This window comes from Ascaphus truei, chromosome 11 (genome assembly GCF_040206685.1).
Source record: "Ascaphus truei isolate aAscTru1 chromosome 11, aAscTru1.hap1, whole genome shotgun sequence".
NCBI classification, from domain to species: domain Eukaryota; kingdom Metazoa; phylum Chordata; class Amphibia; order Anura; family Ascaphidae; genus Ascaphus; species Ascaphus truei.
In genome coordinates, this window is record NC_134493.1 from 10,015,202 (window position 1) to 10,032,414 (window position 17,213).

The 17,213-nt window shown below is 45.1% G+C and overlaps 1 protein-coding gene across 5 annotated transcripts in view; it reads right to left on the bottom strand.

Annotated features, from left to right (window-relative positions):
- Positions 1 to 1,952: 1,952 nt before the first annotated feature.
- Positions 1,953 to 17,213, bottom strand: part of SNRNP25 (small nuclear ribonucleoprotein U11/U12 subunit 25) — a 51,152-nt gene continuing 35,891 nt past the window's right edge. For all 5 annotated transcript variants that reach the window (XR_012787346.1, XR_012787345.1, XR_012787344.1 and 2 more), the window contains 2 exons: positions 14,145 to 14,210; positions 1,953 to 2,758 (listed from right to left, as the gene is read on the bottom strand). Coding sequence is in view for 1 of the 5 variants with exons in the window: in XM_075565246.1 (XP_075421361.1) it covers positions 14,153 to 14,210 (58 nt within the window). In the remaining 4 variants the exon portion in view is untranslated. The remainder of the gene's footprint in view (positions 2,759 to 14,144; positions 14,211 to 17,213) is intronic.

Sequence of the window (17,213 nt, forward strand, 5' to 3'; positions counted from 1 at the left end):
ACTTCACCATCTGCATTGTACGTTGTTTTTTCTTATTTTGTTACTAAATATAACGCACCTGTAACGCGTAGCTTACCACAAACAAAGCACGATCGCGGTGCTGAGGTAGGGAATTGAGTAACGCCAACCCACAGCCACGCGGGCGCGCCTAGGATGTAGATTGGTCGTGCAAGCCAGGTCAGGATTATAGATGAGAGTAGTAGAGGGTACTTGCCAAATCAGGAGAGTTGCGGATCGTCGGGGTGCGTAGCAGGTTCAGGATAGGAGAGTTGCGGATCGTCGGGGTACGTCGCAGGTTCAGGATAGGAGAGTAGCGGAAATTCGGGGTACGTAGCCAGGTTCAGGATAGGAGAGTAGCGGATCATCGGGGTACGTAGCAGGTTCAGGATAGGAGAGTTGCGGATCGTCGGGGTACATAGCAGGTTCAGGATAGGAGAGTTGCAGATCGTCGGGGTACGTAGCAGGTTCAGGATAGGAGAGTAGCGGATCGTCGGGGTACGTAGCAGGATCAGGATAGGAGAGTTGTGGATCGTCGGGGTACGTAGCAGGTTCAGGATAGGAGAGTAGCGGATAGTCGGGGTACGTAGCCAGGTTCAGGATAGGAGAGTAGCGACTCGTCGGGGTATGTAGCCAGGTTCAGGATAGGAGAGTTGCGGATCGTCGGGGTACGTAGCCAGGATCAGGATAGGAGTGTAGCGGATTGTCGGGGTACGTAGCCAGGTTCAGGATAGGAGAGTTGCGGATCGGCGGGGTGCGTAGCCAGGATCAGGATAGGAGAGTATCGGATAGTCGGGGTACGTAGCCAGGTTCAGGATAGGAGAGTAGCGGATAGTCGGGGTACGTAGCAGGTTCAGGATAGGAGAGTATCGGATAGTCGGGGTACGTAGCCAGGTTCAGGAGAGGAGAGTAGCGGATCGTCGGGGTACGTAGCAGGTTCATGATAGGAGAGTTGCAGATCGTCGGGGTACGTAGCAGGTTCAGGATAGGAGAGTAGCGGATCGTCGGGGTACGACGCAGGTTCAGGATAGGAGAGTAGCAGATCGTCGGAGTACTTAGCTAAGATCAGGACTGGAGACAGGAGAATGGTAGTTCGTAGCCGGATCAGGAGAGGAGAGGTGCGGAGTCCAATGAGAGAAGCAGGGTCAGGCAACAACAGGTTAACAGGCAAGGCAAGGTCACAGGAACAGAATGCCGCAAGGCACGGCGTCACACTAGACTATGCTCAGCAATGAGAGTCAGGAACAAGAAGGTATATACAGGGAGATCCTCTAATGGTAAGCCAGGGCAGAACTAGGAAACCAAATCCTATAGGCTGCTGGTGCACACAGGTGTGCCCTATGATGCAGCCTGATCAGGAAGGGAGGCGGGACTGAGCGTGCGCCGCCCTGCGCGCGTCACGCAGGTCAGGGGGCGGAGTCCAGTGCGCAAGACACTCCCACGCCTGTCCTATTCGTTTGCGGGGCAGGGGCAGAGACCGGGGCGTGCCTCAGAGGGGAGGCTGAATGAGCGCAACCGCCGAGCGCCAGAGCAGGAGGCGGGGTCAGAACCCGTGGGCAGCCAGACCGCGCAAGATCCGCGCGTACTTAGCGGGACCGCGCTTCCTGAGTGTCTGACACAGCAGCATGTTTGAGGTGAGGAAACGGTCGCCAGCCGCCAGGATGGCGAATCCTCACAGCACCAACTTGCAGTATCCTAGTAGAACATTAAATGGATAGGGTACTTGAACCCATTTAACACTATGTTGCACTGTGTGTTGTGTCGTTAGGGGAATTCATAAGCAGCACAAGGCGCTGTAAAGAGTGCCTGCACACAAGGTTTACTCAACTTTAGTTATAAATGTACCGTTTCTAGGTATGTATGTCTATATGTGTAGGTGTATATGCATGTGTATATACACATTTCATAACACAAAATTCAAGAACAAACACACAATATTGACATTTTTTATAACAAAATAAGATTTATTAAACGCAACAATACATTTATAGGCTGTGAGCTACTGGCCTTTAGTCTCCTGTATACTTATTCTTTCTACCCTTCATTAGAAGGGAAGTTTTCAATCAGTCTGATCCAAGTTCAGTCCTTAAGAGCTACTCATAGGCCAGATTTTTAGGGCAATGAATAACTAGACAAGTTACATTCATGATAACAAGAGCAAGGATACAATGTTAATGATGTTGGAGAATTCTTGAAAACCTGACTTGGTATGCGTTGAAAACTGAACTTAGACCACACCTTAACACAACACTGTCTGGTTCCCATAACGTACACCACTGTTGCTCCCATCCTGCCTGTCTAAACCAGTGAGAATGTTATAAAACTGATCCAGGTCTTTAAACAGTCACTCAACATGTTTCGGGAAAGAACTGAAGTGCCACTGTCATTCTGCTAGAAACTGTACTCTCTCAGAAATCTGTTTCTTTGTCTTTAATACTCCACAAATTCCTTTAAGTTTCATAGTCAAACTTCATGCTTGCAATAATTGTTTGCCTTTTGCTGGTCAATCAGTTGGTCTATGTTTGGCGTTCACACCGTCCACCTGCCAAAAATATCTAAAAGTCCAGTAACTGTCGCAAATGCAATAGATACATTGTGTCTGGAGGACTCGGGGAGTCAGCACACCTATGAAATAGCCGAATCTGACGATCCTTCTTCAGTAAGGTAAAGAGGCACCTCAATAGTGAGTTGAATCAGTAGGAACTTTTCACCATGTTGGAGATACTAATGCAGGGCATGCCACCTCAGTATATTGATGTAGCTGCAAAACAAAATCACATAATGGGAGTTATTTATTGATACATTGGTCAGATAAGCTTTTTAGTGACACGTTAACATCAAATTTATGTTCCATTATGAACTGTATGTTCCAGTTTCCACCACAAGCAAATACGCACAATCAATGACTACCTATTAGAGCAGTATTACTTACCCCAGCCAGACTAGATATTTGCCATATTTAATAAATTACCAAACACGATTGCACTTATAAATGATGTGAATGTCTGATTAGCTCATAAAATATGACCTGGCGGAGTAGTCCCAAGAACAAACTGTTAAAACATGGCTGTTATATGTAAATTGTAGGAACATCATATCTGGTAAAGCACATAATTGTTCCATTATTTTAAATGTAGAGTATTAAGGCAACTAGTTATTATCCCCTTTTATAATCCTCATCGCGTATTGCAGCATAACATTCAATGTAATATCCAGCGTTTCTTAATTTGGAGAAATACAAGGGCAACAAAATGTTGCAGACTTATAAATCTGTTTTAACTTAACCCCGATCATTGCAATTCTGGATACAGTTCAAACAAAAGCAAAACACATATATTCCATGATATGTTACTTTGGTTCTGTTATGTACCATGGCAACGTGACGTCACTGGGGGCGCGAGCCGCAGAGGAGAGCAGGCAGGGGTGCGCACAGGGAAAAGTTTACGCACCCCTGCACTAGGGTACAGGCCATTATATAGACCCCAAGGCCCTAGCAACACTTCAAAAGCGAGAGTGGGCACTGGAAGAACAGCCCGGTGTAATATGCATTCGCTGACGAGTATAGGTGTACTGGATAGTATACCGCTGTAGGCAATATACACTGAACCATGTATATGGTAATCAGATTGTATGTACATGGAAGTCCCTAGACCAATGATAAAATAATGGGACACATTTGAAAACAAGTATCCGACAGAAACAAAAATAAACACTCGAACAGATGACCACTAGGGGTCACTACAGCCATGGCCCCTTTTATTCTAAAACATCACCGCATTTTTCCGGGATTTTTTTTCGAATGCTACGCACTTCACCGGCTGCATGCCGCATTCATGTTGCGCTCTCAGCCGCGGTTCATGCGCGGTTGATGCGTTTATTGAGAATGGTTCAGATTTAATAGGTTGCAATTCTTCACGTGTCCGCCAGATGGCAGATATTCATGAATTGTAATGCGCATGCGCTTCAGTAATGTGTCGACTTGCAGGTGTTTCATTTAAAAAAGATACCACAGTGTGCTATTGTAAATTGGCCTTGGGACTGAAGGAAGAGGTTACAATATCAATTTAGGCTTTTCATATTAAAGAAAGACAAACACATGTTTCTGTTATTCTCCAGAGAACCGCCGCCATGAGTGTTCAAGTGCAGCCAGTGTTCCAAAAACCCGACAGAACGTACGCGTATTTAATATGGGCCGCGATTAATGCAACAGATGATACATTTTAACAACTGTTGCCATCTTATCAGTATTTTATCGAAAACTATGACTTTTACAAATTTTCGCCAGCTCCTCATGTGTGGAAGCGTGCAATAAGGAAAAAGTTATGTAGCGATCCATGTTTTTATCGTAATGATCCCGAATTTATTGGCGGGTATTGGTGTGTATCACCGACTTTTTCCTGTATCTATGATCATGCAGACGGCAAAAGGCGAAAGGTCGTGTTAAAACCAACTAAGAAACGACAGTCGCTGGCAAGCAATGCGCCAGCACCAGCTTCCAATAACTGTCCCACCGTCAGTGACAACCCTTGCTGTCTGTCCCCGCCCGGATACCTGCAGCCTGAGCCGGATTTCACGTACAGTTTCGAGCAAGCTTGCATGTACCTAAGCGATTTCCAGCCTCATCAGCTGACTATAGGTGTAGTAGTCCCGCTGTCACCTGTCAACTACATGTATGATCAAGAATACTGGACTGGCAGTGGCTCGGCGCCAGCTGATTGGGAAATTCTATGGTGAGTAATGTTGCCGTATTTATTTCTGTTGAAAATATCAATATCGGTGCGATTCAAAAGTCAAGCGATTCTCCTGTAAGCAATATCATTGGCTGAGCGGCTTCTACAGTACTGCAGATGCTGAACAATTGGTGGAACGCTAGGCGCATGCGCATTGAACCTTCTTGAAACGCATATGCATGTCATCACATCGACGGTAGGCGCATGCGCATGTGAACAGGAGACGCCCCCCGAGAAAATTATTGGTGGGACTGGCTGGGAACTTCTTTAGGGGACTGACCATTACAGTAAAACTTTTCTTCTTGTTTTTCCTCAGAAAAGAAAACGGCAAATGGTGGGATTTCGATGGATAATATCGCTTTGTGTAACAATGCCTGCACATTGCTGAATCGGATTTAAAAAACCACGTACCAGTGTCTACAGTTTAGTGGCCGTTGTTATTGATTAGGATAGAATACCTGAAACAGTATGCTGATGTTTTCCGACTGTAAAGTATACAATACTTTTTTATATTTACTGTATAATAAACCCGGAAAAATAAAAAGTATGCATTTATTCTACATGTATTACAGTACATACAGTATGTGTCTTCTATACAGTACCAGTACATACTGTACAGTACAGTATGTGTCTTCTATTTTTTTTAATACTCTTGTGATGTGCAGTACTGAGCATGCCTACAGTATACAGTACAGTGTGCCTGGACAGTAGTGTACATTCTAGAAACACTGTATCAAAGGAGCCAATGGAACAATTTAAAACAAATCAACATGTTCTTTTATTGGTGGAGTAAGTACAAAAACATTTATTTACAAATACTGTACAATGTAAAAACATTTTAAGTGCACAGCAATTCAAAACATCAACAGGTGTATGGTTTACTGCTAGTGAAAACATTTATGTACAGAAAGTAAAAATATTTACAGTCAGTCAGTATGGTTTACAGTCACATGTTGTATTAAAGTACAGCAAGTCAAAACATTTACAGTGGGATGGTGTGCAGGTCAGTCAGGCCTGCACAACTCCATCCTCGAGGGCTGCAAACAGGCCCGGTTTTCAGGATAACCTTTGAAAACCGGGCCTGTTTGTGGCCCTCGGGGACTGGAATTGTACAGGTCTTATGCACAGTAAATAAAAACATTTATTTATTAATACAAGTTAAAACACACAACATCTCCTTTATTTAAGTACAGCAGGTCAAAACATGTACTGTACAGTTCAGCACAACAGTATGGTCTCACCGGTTATTAAAAAAAATTCTTTATTCATAAAATATATAAAACGCAACATCTCCTTTATTAAAGAACGGCAAGTCAAAACATTTACAGTGGGATGGTGTGCAGAATAGTCAGTCAGGCCTGCACCACTACAGTCCTCGAGGGCCGCAAACAGGCCCGGTTTTCAGGACAACCTTGAAAACCGGGCCTGTTTGCGGCCCTCGGGGACTGGAACAAAACATTTACAGCAGTTGAACACTCACACAAATGCGTACCCCACCAGATTGTCCTTCCATGGCCGATGCCTTGCTTGGCGCAAAATGCCATTAATGCAGTCACGAACGCCTTTCATTACAGGATCTGTAATTGAAAAACAGCGCCGCAATTCCTCCAGAATGGTCTTTCTTAGATTGTCAGGAAGCGCCTTTTTTTCGCGATTTCCTTAGTAGTTCACTTTGAAGGCCCACTCGCAGTACAACAAGTAGGACACGTGGTGCTTAAAAATTAACAAGGCATACTTGTGGGATACACCAGCACTCATCACCCTATACTTCTCCCTGAGTGCCGGTGGCATATCGCGCAGGATGATGTCGGACACCGTATCGATGCAAGCGAATGTAGATGTTCTTCTGTGAGCGGGTGTGCTTGTGGTGGCGGGCGAGGGTAGGTTGCCTGGGAGGAAGCTTTCCTCCTGTCTTGGTCGCCGTGTTGTGTCCTGGCGTGATCTTGACGGGGTTGACATGTTATCCTCGTCAACGGCATACATGTACACAAATTCTTCTGGTGGAGGGGGTGCGCTTGGTGATGGAAGGTGGTCGATGCTCCCATTCATCACATCCATGCTACCCTCCTGCTCCGGCGTCGGGGATACAGGGACATGAACACCGAGCAAATTATGTAACCCCGCTATGTAAGTCTCCATCTTCTCCATCCGTCGATCCATCTTCTCCCTCCGTTGATCCATCTTCTGCATCCGTTGATCCATATTTAGCATCCGTTGATCCATATTTAGCATGGTCTCTAGAAGCAGATCTATCTTTGCCAGCACAATAGAGTTCCCGGGGATATCCACACTTATCCTATTCGGCATCTGGTCTAACAAGCTGCTTCTTGTGCATGGCATGCTGTGGACATCTGGGTGGATGGGTGCTAAGGAGGATGAGATGGGGGTTCCATGGAGAGAAGCGGCAGCGTCATCGAAGAAGGGTGGAGGAGGTGACCTGTGGATATCCGGGAGAGAAGCGGCAGCGTCGTCGAAGAGGGATGGAGAAAGTGACCTCTGGATTTCCGCCCGTGAAGCGGCAGAGTCGTCTAAGCGCAAAGGAGAAAGTGACACGTGGATTTCAGAGGCACCAGCGTCGTCGAAGAGCAATGGCGAAGATGGCCTGTGGGTTTCCAGGAGGGCGGCGGCAGCGTCGAGGACGAGTAGTGGAGAAGACGGGCTGAAGATATCCGGGAGAGCGGCGGCAGAGTTGTTGAAGCGTATTTTAAAAAGTGGTCTGCGGGTTCGATGGGTTGGTTGCCATTTGTTTTGCGTTTATTGTACATCACCGTATTTCTTCCTGACATAATAAGGCTGACGTCTATTAAAACCATTAGCCTTTGGAGTCAGCAGAAGGTTTAATTTATTGGCTTTAGCCTGTCGCTTTGGCCTTGACGTGAAACGGCTGCCGCCTTTCGGTTTTTCTGTGTGATAGGCATGGCAGAGGCGAGTGGCTTCCTGCATCCGTAGAATCGGGGTTGATCCATGGAAGCAGATGGCACAATTCAGTATCTGAAGAGTTGAAGATCCTCGGGAAGCGCAAGCCATGTAAAACAGAAGAAATATTCTGATGGTGCAATAACTGTGATAAACGTGTGAATAAATATTCAAGGCGCAGTGTGCTAAATACTCACAAGTGTAGAGTGAGTGTTATTCCCATAAAGGTATCTTTGAATGGCAGCCCATCAAATAGGTAGATCTCAATGGAAAGGTAAATGCTGGAGACCTTAAGTGAATAACATAAGAACGGACATAGTGCAGACTGTATGGAGAATTTTATAAAAAGGTAAGTGTAACAAAATGCACTCACATGGTATTAAAAGAATAAAAGAATTTAGATCACACAGATCGGATCTCAGCAGTGTAACAGATGATCACTCTGCCCCCCCTCCGCCTCGGCGTGCGTGTCACTGGTGCGTCTCACCCAAACTGGAAACCGGAAGTGACGTCATCTGCTCTAGGGGGCTCCGATCGTGTGGGAATCTTCACTGGTCAGCGTCACTCTACGCGTTTCACTGCATTCGGTTTCTTCAGGAGCCTCCTCCAAATACACTCTGCAGGAAAATCACAATCTCACTGTATCCGAGACCAGCATAAATAAGATGAGATGTTGAGTTGGATGGAAATATGGACGTGTAAGGTTAGTACTGGACAGTACAGGAGGTAAATGTGTTGTTTAAAAAAACTGTACGGTACCGCTAAAATTATTTATTCCTTGTCATTACAGAGCGTACCGCATGATAAGGGACGTTAACAAAATCAAGAGAGTGGTCCATGCCCAGGCATGGATCGACAGTAGAGAAACTTTCCAGGATTGCATCTTCACTGACGAGTCTATTGTTTCGCTGGAGAGATTTGCCACCTTTGCATTCCACAAAAAAGGTCGCATATCTATGAAGCCGCGGCCAAAACACCCCGTGAAGATGCATGTGTGGGGTGCCATCTCTAGGCGTGGACCAGGATGCATTGTCATCTTTGAAGGTAAAATATATAAAATATAATGTAGCCTTATGCACTGTACTGTACTAGTGTGCAGTTTTTTGAGCACTTTTCTTTTCTTGTTATAGGAATCATGAATAAAGCGAAAGGCATACTGAGTTTTTGGAACGATGTACTCACTGTGGAACGCTGCAATAAATATATTGACCATATTGCGACTGTGTTGCCCATTGTGATCGCGCGTAATGGGCAAGCATCAGGAAGGTAGTATGGTATACTGAAGTACTGTACTGTAGTATTGTAAGTACAGTATGATACAGTTAAGTATGGCACAGATTTTTTCTTTCCTTGTAGTCAGAGTATACAGTAGTTCCAGTATAGACTAGTTTGACAGTACTACGGTAACTGCATACTGTAGTCCAATATGGAGTAGCTATACAGAACACAATGCCATAATACAGTATGCACCTACTGTACAGTACAGTAACTGCTCAATTTCATTCTTTCCAGAGAGAGCAGCACCAGCCATCTGGTTCCAAACTATTTAACAGTAGTCACAGTATACAGTAGTTCCAGTATAGACTAGTTTAACAGTACTACATAGCACACAATGCCATAATACAGTACGCACTTAACTGCACTATTTTTTTGTTTTCTTGTCTTTTCAGGAAAAAAGGATGGACTGGGAGAGAGGGGGGGTGTCGTGTACAGTCTAAACTGTTTGTACAGTCAAGTGTACAGTATCTAAACAGCAATAATGATGTACACAAAACCTCTCCTCTCTCTCTCTCAATGAACTACTGTACTGTACACAGAATGAGGCAGAAGATAAAGACGGAAAAAATTATATTACTATATATATATATATATATATATATATATATATATATATATATACACACAGTGGTCGACAAATCACCAAAAAATCTACTCGCCGAACAAAAAAATCTACTCACCACCTAGTACCACACGTGTGCTGCTTGGGCCAATAGGAGCTCGCCACGATGTGAAATCCCCTCGCCCGGGGCGTGCAAATGTATAGGTTTGTCGAACACTGTGTGTGTGTATATATATATATATATATATATATATTATAAATTATATATTATTAAATAATATTATTATCAATGTGCATTATTCATGTTTATCCACGGCCCTCAATTTCCATTTGACAGAAGAACTTAATAAAGACTGCATTTTGTATTATTCATGATTATTTTTATATTTGTATTTTTCGGTTCCTGATAAAATAAAATAAATATTTATTTACATTCATGCTAATCATAATCGAAGAGAACATTGAGGAATATTAACCCCTCAATCAACCAGTGCTGCAGTGCTTGAATCCATAATTAGTGATGGATGTGCTGCTTTATCCGGAGGAACAAGGTATATAAGGAATCAGAGGTACAGGCATATTCCTGACGAAGCTAGTTCTCTAGCGAAACGCGTCGAATCGAGGCAGATACCAAGACACATGGAGGAGAGACGCTGAGCTGTTCGTTGCTTCTTGCGGCCGCAATTAGGAGCACCTGTGGCAGAGCGTCTCCATTCCAAACCTAATCGCGATTCCTGGAGAGGAAGGGGCGGTGAGATCATCATATGCCTGTACCTCTGATTCCTTATTGCCTGATAACTTCTTATACTTTGTAAGTGAGCACTTGTGAAGTGTTTTTTAATTCATTAAATTGTTGCACAGTTCGCACTATGGTGTGTTCTTGTCCTCTGCTGTAGTGCACCCTATCCATCCCATCCTGGTCCCCAGACGCCCCTCTACGTGGGACTACTGTTCGTGTACACTTTATGTATGAAATGCCTTTACTCACTGTCTGCTTGTGAGTATAACCTTTGCAGAATTTCATAGGATTATCATTTTTGTGCTATACAGTACTGTACTATTTTTGTGATCTCTCTTTTACATGTGCATGGTGTCCCGCTCCCTTGTCACCATTACCCAAACATCGGTATGTCTGATGAGTTGATAAGAAAAAATCTAAAATAAACCACACGTCAAAGGAGACAACAAGGTTATAATATATATATGGTTGTACACAAAGACAAAGCGGAGAAGATAATCCCCCAAGAAAATATAAATATATATATATATACAGTGGTTGACAAATCACCAAAAAATCTACTCGCCACCTAGTACCAAACGTGTGCTGCTTGGGCCAATATTTACTCGCCCGGAGGTTAAATCCACTCGCCCGGGGCGAGCAAATGTATAGGTTTGTCGAACACTGTATATACAGTAGAGGCAACGTTTATTCTAACATTTGCTGTAAACAAGCCGGGTTACATTCTGGGTATGTGCTGGGTATGTTCTGGGCTAGTTTGAGGCACGTTTAAGGCATTTCTGCATTGACTAACGACCCATAGGATTAACACAGCAGGGATCCCTGGCAGTCCAATTAAGTTTGAATGGGACTGCCAGGGACCCCCGCTGTTAATCTGATAGGCCATTAATCAATGCAGAAATGCGTGTGTGTGTGTGTGTGTGTGTGTGTGTGTGTGTGTGTGTGTGTGTTTGTGTGTGTATATATATAGTGTTCGACAAACCTATACATTTGCACGCCCCGGGCTAGTGGATTTAACATCGTGACGAGCTCCTATTTGCCCAAGCAGCACACGTGTGGTACTAGGTGGCGAGTAGATTTTTTTTTTTTGGTTCGCGAGTACATTTTACCACTGTATATATCTTAATATATAAAATCGAATGGTTAGTGCTATCTGCGGTGAATCTGATTGGTCCTCAGCCTCTTGCCAATCAGATTGGTGGGTCTGACGTCACCCAACTGCCACTCTCTTCCCCCTCGGCCACACACACACACACACACACACACACCTCTCTCTCTCTCGGCGCTCATCTCTCCCTCCCGGCGCTCCGCTCATCTCTCCCTTCCGGCGCTCACCTCTCCCTCCCAGCGCTCCGCTCATCTCTCTCTCCCTCCCTCCCGGCGCTCCGCTCATCTCTCTCTCCCTCCCGGCGCTCCGCTCATCTCTCCCTCCCGGCGCTCCACTCATCTCTCCCTCCCGCCGCTCCTCTCATCTCTCCCTCCCGGCGCTCCGCTCATCTCTACCTCCCGGTGCTCTGCTCATCTCTACCTCCCGGCGCTCATCTCTCCCTCCCGGCGCTCCGCTCATCTCTCCCTCCCGGTGCTCCGCTCATCTCTCCCTCCCGGCGCTCCGCTCATCTCTCCCTCCCGGCGCTCATCTCATCTCTCCCTCCCGGCGCTCCGCTCATCTCTCCCTCCCGGCGCTCCGCTCATCTCTCCATCCCGGCGCTCCACTCATCTCTCCCTCCCGGCGCTCCACTCATCTCTCCCTCCCTCCCGGTGCTCAGCTCATCTCTCCCTCCCTCCCGGCGCTCCACTCACCTCTCCCTCCCGGCGCTCCACTCACCTCTCCCACCCGGCTCTCCGCTCATCTCCCTCCCCGGCAGTGGCCAGGCAGGCTGCAGCTGCCTCGCGGCGCCTAAGATGGCGGCGCCCGGAAGGACCCCCTTCCTCCCTCGCAGCGCCTAAGATGGCGGCGCCCGGAAGGACCCCCTTCCTCCCTGGCGGCACCCAGAAGTAGAGGTAGGTGTCACGTGTGTGTCGCTCTCCCACTCTTCCACTTCTCCCCACATCCCAGAGCACGCTCTCTACGACTCAACATTCCTGAGGAGCAGGAGGAGGGCGGAAGGGAGTTAATACCTCCTTTGTGCCACTGGGAGTCGGCGGAGGCCACGAGGCGGGAGACAACCAGTGGCAGGCCGAGGAGCGCGGCATGCTGGCAGGTGAGGAAATGCAGGGGGAGGAATCCATGCCTTTGACGCCCCCCTCCTGCCTTTGACGCCCCCCCCTGCCTTTGACGCCCCCCCGCCTTTGACGCCCCCCCTGCCTTTCACGCCCCCCCCTGCCTTTCACGCCCCCCCTGCCTTGACTGCCTTTCACGCCGCCCCCCCTGCCTTTCACAACCCCCCCCTGCCTTTCACGCCCCCCCTCCCCTGCGCCTTTCACGCCCCCCCCTGCCTTTCACGCCCCCCCTCCCTGCCTCCAGGCAACGCCGGGTATATCAGATAGTATATACATAAAGCAGAAAACAGCCGTGTTAGTGCAGAATAAATGAGTTCTTCAGTATTGCTTGACTTGAAGGAGAGGAGAACTCTCGAAAGCTTGTCCTATGACATAAATTGTTAATCCAATAAAAAAGGTATCACCTAATACTGAAGAACTCTATATATATATATACATATATATATATACACACACACACACACACACACACACACACACACACACACACACACCTATTATATCATATCAGTATATGTAATCCGCTTCTAGCATTGAATATTAGCGTCCCTAAAACCTAGATAGTGAATATATTAGCCATATATTAGCCATAGGAATGCAAATATATCTAATCTGAGAACAAAGCTACACCATGATCTGTGTCATGGAGGTGAGGCCAAAGGCCGATTCTCACATGCACTCCCTGGCCCCTCCCGGTAATGCAGGCAGCAGCGCGGCTGGAGCCCATCAAGGCGCTACTAATATGGAAGTTAGGCCTAACTTCCGTAATCTACCCCCGCAGCACTGGTAAGGGGCTGAATGAGAATGAGAAAAGGGAGAAGGGGAGGGAGGAGAATGAGAGGGAAGAGGGAGAGTGAGGGAGAAAAGGATAAAGGTTAGAGAGGAGAGTTAGTAAGGGAGAGAGAGTGAGGAGAGAGTGAGAGAGGGATAGGAGAGTGCGTGAGAGGGAGAATGACAGAGCGAGAAAGAAGGAGACTGAGCGAGAGAAGGGGGGATAAAGGAAAGGGAGGCTGAGAGTGAGGGTGGAGAGATAGAGTGAGAGAGACAGTTAGGAGCATGAGTGAGAGGGAAAACGAAAGAGCGAGAGAACGAGACTGAGCAAGAGAAGGGGGGTGGGTAAAGGAAAGGGAGGCTGAGAGTGAGGGGATTTAGACAGAAAGGGTAGGGGAGGTGCAGGTGGTGAGGAGGGGAGCTTTAATAAGCTTCAAGGGCTACAACTGATGTGGCCTCCGAAGCTTATCAAAGCCGGTCACGTGACAATCCAGCCAAAATAATTGCCAACACCTGACTGAGGGTGTTAAGATGCAATAGTACAAATCAAGGAACTATAGCACAGAAACGTCCTTTAAAGTCAGTGTGTTTCGCACTATCACAGTTTAATGAATAACCCCCTAAATGTTTGTCTCATGTTTTAGCACATGGGACACTAAGGTAAAAAGAAATACTCACTCAACAATAAATGTCACAATTTATAACAAAATTGCCTTTGTTAGGACAAAATAAGAGTTATAAAGGCTAGATGAAGTATAAAAGGTTTTCAGAATGATATTATGGCAGTTTTTAGCCCTAGGGAAACGTTTTAAATCAATTGAACCAAGGCATTATTTACAAGAGTACTGTATACTGTATATATGGAGGTGCACAAATAAACGTAGATACCAAGACAGAATGGAAAGTCTTTATACTTTGTCCTAACACTTACCAAAGATGCTACTTTTTTTTTAGCCTCTTGATGAAGACCACCTCGTCTCTATTTTTAATACCATATCTGGAAGAAAAGAAAAAAAAAGACATTCGGTATCACAATGCATTCCACATTGAGAAAGATCACCGCATTTCCCTTGTTGGACATTTATATCAACCAACGCTTTCATTTAAATTTTGGGTTGGTGAAAAATACAGAGTGGTGAATAATTCTAGAAATACCATATTTAAATACATGTACAGATCCTTTGCAGTACCCGGTATCTTAATATTATATAAATTATTATAATATATATACTGTGATTGGATGTAAATGAGACAACCACTCGTCTCCTATCCAATTGTGTGGGGTCACCAAGTACTGCTCGACCCCGTTATAACGCAATCCGTTACAAAGCGAATCCGCTTATAACGCGATGCAAGCGTGGCTCCCAATTTTCGTATGTATGAATACTTTACAATACGATTATTGGTATCTTAAATACTTTATTGTACAATGCATAGAATTGTACATTATTTCTAACGCGATCCGCTTATAACGCGATGTGATTCTTTGGACCCCAAGCACAGCGTTATAAGGGGATCGAGCTGTACTTAGAAGGAAAAATTATATACAGGTTATTGAATATTTCAAAATTAACCCTTTCCGTGCACAAAGATCGGCAATGGAAGCAATCGTGACTGGCCTTGGTAGTGTGAATAGAGCTCAGATGGATCAGTGCACACAATTTCTCTCTAGAAATCGAGCAATAACAACATCCCTGAAAGTCATAAGATCCCCTGGAAGGCCAGTCCTCAACGTTATGGGAACATCAATAGTACATGCGAAGGATTAGATGCACGTCTCCACAATGCCATCTATTTCTACGCAAAGAATTGTTTTCATTTTTTTTTTTAAAGCTTGTACTCATAATTTAAAAACGTTTGTATGATACCTTTATATTAGTGTAGACATAAATAACAGCTCTTTAATACAATACAAAAACAACATGCTATACACTATCAAATGATAAAAGACAGAAAAAGACAGAAAAAGGGGAAAAGAAAAAAAACTAAATTGCATTTATAACATTTTCCACACTTTGGATGTTAGATAATACAGTACAGGCATACCCCGCATTAACGTACGCAATGGGACCGGAGCATGTATGTAAAGCGAAAATGTACTTAAAGTGAAGCACTACCTTTTCCCCACTTATCGATGCATGTACTGTACTGCAATCGTTATATACGTGTATAACGGATGTAAATAAGGCATTTGTAACAGGCTCTATAGTCTCCCCGCTTGCGCACAGCTTCGGTACAGGTAGGGAGCCGGTATTGCTGTTCAGGGCGTGCTGACTGGCGCATGCGTGAGCTGCCGTTTGCCTATTGAGCGAGATGTACTTACTCGCGAGTGTACTTAAACCGGGGTATGCCTGTATACAGTAGATTCAATCCCTTGGTGGAATACGGAATACCTATCCGGGTCTGCTGTAATGTTTTGTTCAGATTCAAACCACATTTCACTGAAGTTACTTCAATAATTATACCTTTAATTTGTGGGTTCTTGTGGCTTAATGTTCACAAGACCACCTTGAATCCATTCAAAAACTAAGAAGGCAGAATTGGAGGTTAATGAATGCAAATAGCATAGTTTGCATATTGTGGCTCTTTGCATCAATGTCTTTGCTACAGTCTTACGCCATGAGCATCAGCTGGCGATATGACAGTTAGGATTCTGCATCAATGCATCAAGTTTTAACCTGGTTTTAAGTGGGGCAAACTTATCTAACAATTTTGTGCCATGTAGAACATTTGACGCAAACAGAAAATGGAGCAATGTGTTATAACAAGATTCTATTTGCACTTTCTTTATGTTGATACATCAAAAGCGGACAATCAACAATGAAATCTAGGTGGTGAAATTGTATTTTGCTATGACCCAGGTTAGGGTTGAGAAACTCTGTTTGTAATGAGCACCTCATTTGCTCCTAAAATGTTTACATCCAGACGACTGACAGAGAGAATTCTTTTATGAGATCTCTAAAAAAAAAATTGCGTTTTTTTGGGAGGGAGTGGATTGTGGGTGGCCTGGGATAGTAGATTTGTCCAGCTCAGGTGAGAGGACCATATTCATATCTCCGGCAATTATTAGTGAAGATAGGAATTTAGGTTCAATTGATTCCAACCCCCTATCTCTTGTAAGTAAGCATAAAACCCCCTATCTCTTGTAAGTGAGCATACAACCCCCTATCTCTTGTAAGTGAGCATACAACCCCCTATCTCTTGTAAGTGAGCATACAACCCCCTATCTCTTGTAAGTGAGCATACAACCCCCTATCTCTTGTAAGTGAGCATACATATGAGCCAAATTCCAGTCCATACTCTCACAATTCTATACACAGTGTATACTATTAATGTTTTTTTCCTTCTGGGTTGATCCTGTTCCTTCTGGATTTTGTTGGAAATTCAATTGATTCAAAGCCATAAAATCACCCTGATTCTTATTTGGTGCGTAGGTTTAGTAATGAGACCTCTGTGCCTGCAAGGGAGCCATAAAGAATTAGAAATCGACCCTCAGGATCTGAGATCACTTTTTGGGTCATGAAAGGGACACTGTGTTTAATAAGAATGCCACTCCTCTCTTTTTGCTAGAGAATGAGGCGAAGTATGCCAGCGGGAAAGTGCTCCTGAATATGTTGGGGTGGGTCGCAGGCAGCAAACCAGGTCTCTTGTATAAATATTATATCCCCCTTCGTTCTTTTAAGTTCTTGTATGGCATGTCTCTGTTTTCTATGGGAATGCAGACCCATAACATTGAGAGAGACGAGTTTTATCGAGGACAGACACGCCATGGGTCCAAGGATTCAAGAGAGATATTGGGCCTTCCACTTTCCCACAGTGGGAGCCTTCGTGTACTTCTGTTTCTGTTTGAGTTCGAAAAATATTGGTGGTGTTTAACTTAAGGAAATAAATTGGCGGATGGGTGGACAGGAGAAGAAAGCTGGGGGGGGGGGGGGAGGGGGCAGATGAGGGGGAGGAAGGAGAGAGGGGTGGCACAACGGGTGCCCCAAAGTGTAAACCT